The sequence below is a fragment of the Dufourea novaeangliae genome, unplaced genomic scaffold (genome assembly GCF_001272555.1).
Source record: "Dufourea novaeangliae isolate 0120121106 unplaced genomic scaffold, ASM127255v1 scaffold392, whole genome shotgun sequence".
Classification (NCBI taxonomy): domain Eukaryota; kingdom Metazoa; phylum Arthropoda; class Insecta; order Hymenoptera; family Halictidae; genus Dufourea; species Dufourea novaeangliae.
In genome coordinates, this window is record NW_015374267.1 from 512,988 (window position 1) to 515,204 (window position 2,217).

The 2,217-nt window shown below is 44.0% G+C and overlaps 1 protein-coding gene across 1 annotated transcript in view; it reads right to left on the bottom strand.

The window, feature by feature from the left end:
* Positions 1-1,729, bottom strand: part of LOC107192664 (gustatory receptor for sugar taste 43a-like) — a 2,225-nt gene extending 496 nt beyond the window's left edge. The window contains exons 1-5 of the mRNA XM_015581978.1: positions 1,485-1,729; positions 1,100-1,316; positions 653-989; positions 427-516; positions 89-371 (exon numbers count right to left, since the gene is read on the bottom strand). Of these exons, the coding sequence (XP_015437464.1) occupies positions 89-371; positions 427-516; positions 653-989; positions 1,100-1,316; positions 1,485-1,729 (1,172 nt within the window). The remainder of the gene's footprint in view (positions 1-88; positions 372-426; positions 517-652; positions 990-1,099; positions 1,317-1,484) is intronic.
* Between the last annotated feature and the right edge of the window lie 488 nt (positions 1,730-2,217).

Genomic DNA, 2,217 nt, shown 5'->3' on the forward strand with positions numbered 1-2,217 from the left:
ACTTGTTCGCGATAGCATTATAATTACGAATATCGCACGCGACTATGTTTTCACGATATTCTTCTATGTATAGTCTTTTTTTTTTACCTCCACGACGGTCGAGTAGGTAGGTTGAACGATTATCAGCATCCTAGCTACGTGAAAAATACACCACATACCCTGCACCGCTAAAAATATCCATTCGTGTGTTTCGCTTGCTTGTAGAATCAAAAAATAAGGTGTTATCACAAGATGTAGTAGACAAGTTGTAGTGGCTGCCAAAATTACAACGCCGAACATGTTGTTGATAAGAGTGACTGTATCGCAAAGCAACGAGTGTACCATTATCAATTCGGTTATACCACCGTTCGGCCAGATTTTCTTGTCTGTAACTAAACGGACACATGATATCTAGAGATTGCACGCGAATTCTGTCGAAATAATTACCATTCGAGCTCCGAAAGACCCCCCGTGTACTGTACAACTCGTATAGGCTGCGCGACACGGTGTTGGTCCCTTTCTCGCGAGCATCTTCTGCTGCCATTGTTGTTGTTTGTTGCGATAATTTATCGAGTGGACGCGGATACCCATCGACAATATACGAACGGAAAATGCGACATTTAACAGGTTGTTGGGGGGTGAAAAAAGGTTGCGACTCTGTTACTCCCTTTACCTGTTTCAACGGACTTTCCAATGCAATCGGTGGATACGGTGTGGCTGTTGAACAGATTTCTGAGGCAATCGTTCAGCCTAACTAATCTTTGTCCCACATTATACGTGCAGACGGTGTATTGGATTTCCGTCGAAATGATCACAGTGTACATGAAATACAGGGACGCGAAGTTAATCGGACCTTTGCCAGACATTGTTTTGTCGATTCTCATTTTGCGAGTCCATGTATAGAAGTCAAGAATCGAGTTCGTCCATAGGTACGTTAGGCTACATACCGTTGAGCAGGTGGTGAACCATCGAGTATTTTTCACATTGGTAACACCTATCTTTTCGTCCACCTAAAATCAGTACCATCGAAAGCAGATGATCCGATCCGTGATTCCGTGTCACCAACGAATGCAACGAATAAATGTCGTCAAAGAGAATCTCGCTCGAGTCGTGTGTTCACCTCTATTAATTTGTTCACTATGAATTGGAGACACTTCCAGCGAAATAACGAGTTAACGATACAGACCACCGTAAGGCTCATCACTCCGAGAACGTCGCTGCACGTCGCGATCACTGCTGTTCGAGACTTCAATCTGGTACTGTGCTCCCATCCGTCTTTTAGATCCCGCCATAGACCCCAAATTTGAGCACCGAGGAGCAACAGTAGTACGCATAAACTGTGAAAATAAGTACTGGAGTTATTATTATAGAGCTAAGCCGCCGCGTTATTTTCCCAACATCCCTCTCGTGTTTGCTATCGATGCTTTTCTCCATCGGAATTACACATGCATAGGATGGGGGTCCTTTGCGAACGAGGTATTTCTCAATTTATCGTTTGGTGTTACCTGTAAAGGAGATCCACCGTGCTCAGGTGTGCCTGATATCTTCCAGTGACGTTTCGAATGAATCTGACAGGAACCAAGCCGCACACTTTACTGACGTAATATATTGGAAAGATTGCTTGGCAGAGATCATTTTCCGGTGTGCGTTTATCTTTTCTTCTGTCCGATTTCGCTTCGTTGTGCCCTGTACTCTTGACCGCACGTTTCTCTGAAAACATTCCAAGAATGATTTTTCGTAGAAACTGCATCCCGGCACACCGACGAGGTTGTATATTCAAGGCGCCGAGTTTCCTCTTGATTCTGTTTCTCGGCAGTTGGTCACAGGTCACACAAGAAGTGTGCCAACCGAAAATATGTATTCGGTGTTACTTATTGGTTTCGATAGGTAAGAGAAGAAAACGTTATTACTTGATCTGCTCGTGACGTTTCGCTCGTCGATTTCGTTCCATCGAACATGCATCTGGATTCCACCGCTGTCGATCTTTCCTTTTATTCAAAAGGTGGTCTGTCCTTTTTCCCGTCTGTCGAAGCTGAGACTGCTCCCGATGGAAAACCCATTCGTTCCATCCGAAGCTTGATGATAAGTACACGGAAACCATGTAGAGGAGGAGGGAGAGAGGAGCGGGAAGAATAAGATGGATACTAAATGATTTTTAACGATTATTGTACTTGACGTGGAAAAAGAATGAGAATACTTTTTCACCGATGATATTTACGTAGGCATCGGGAATACCTT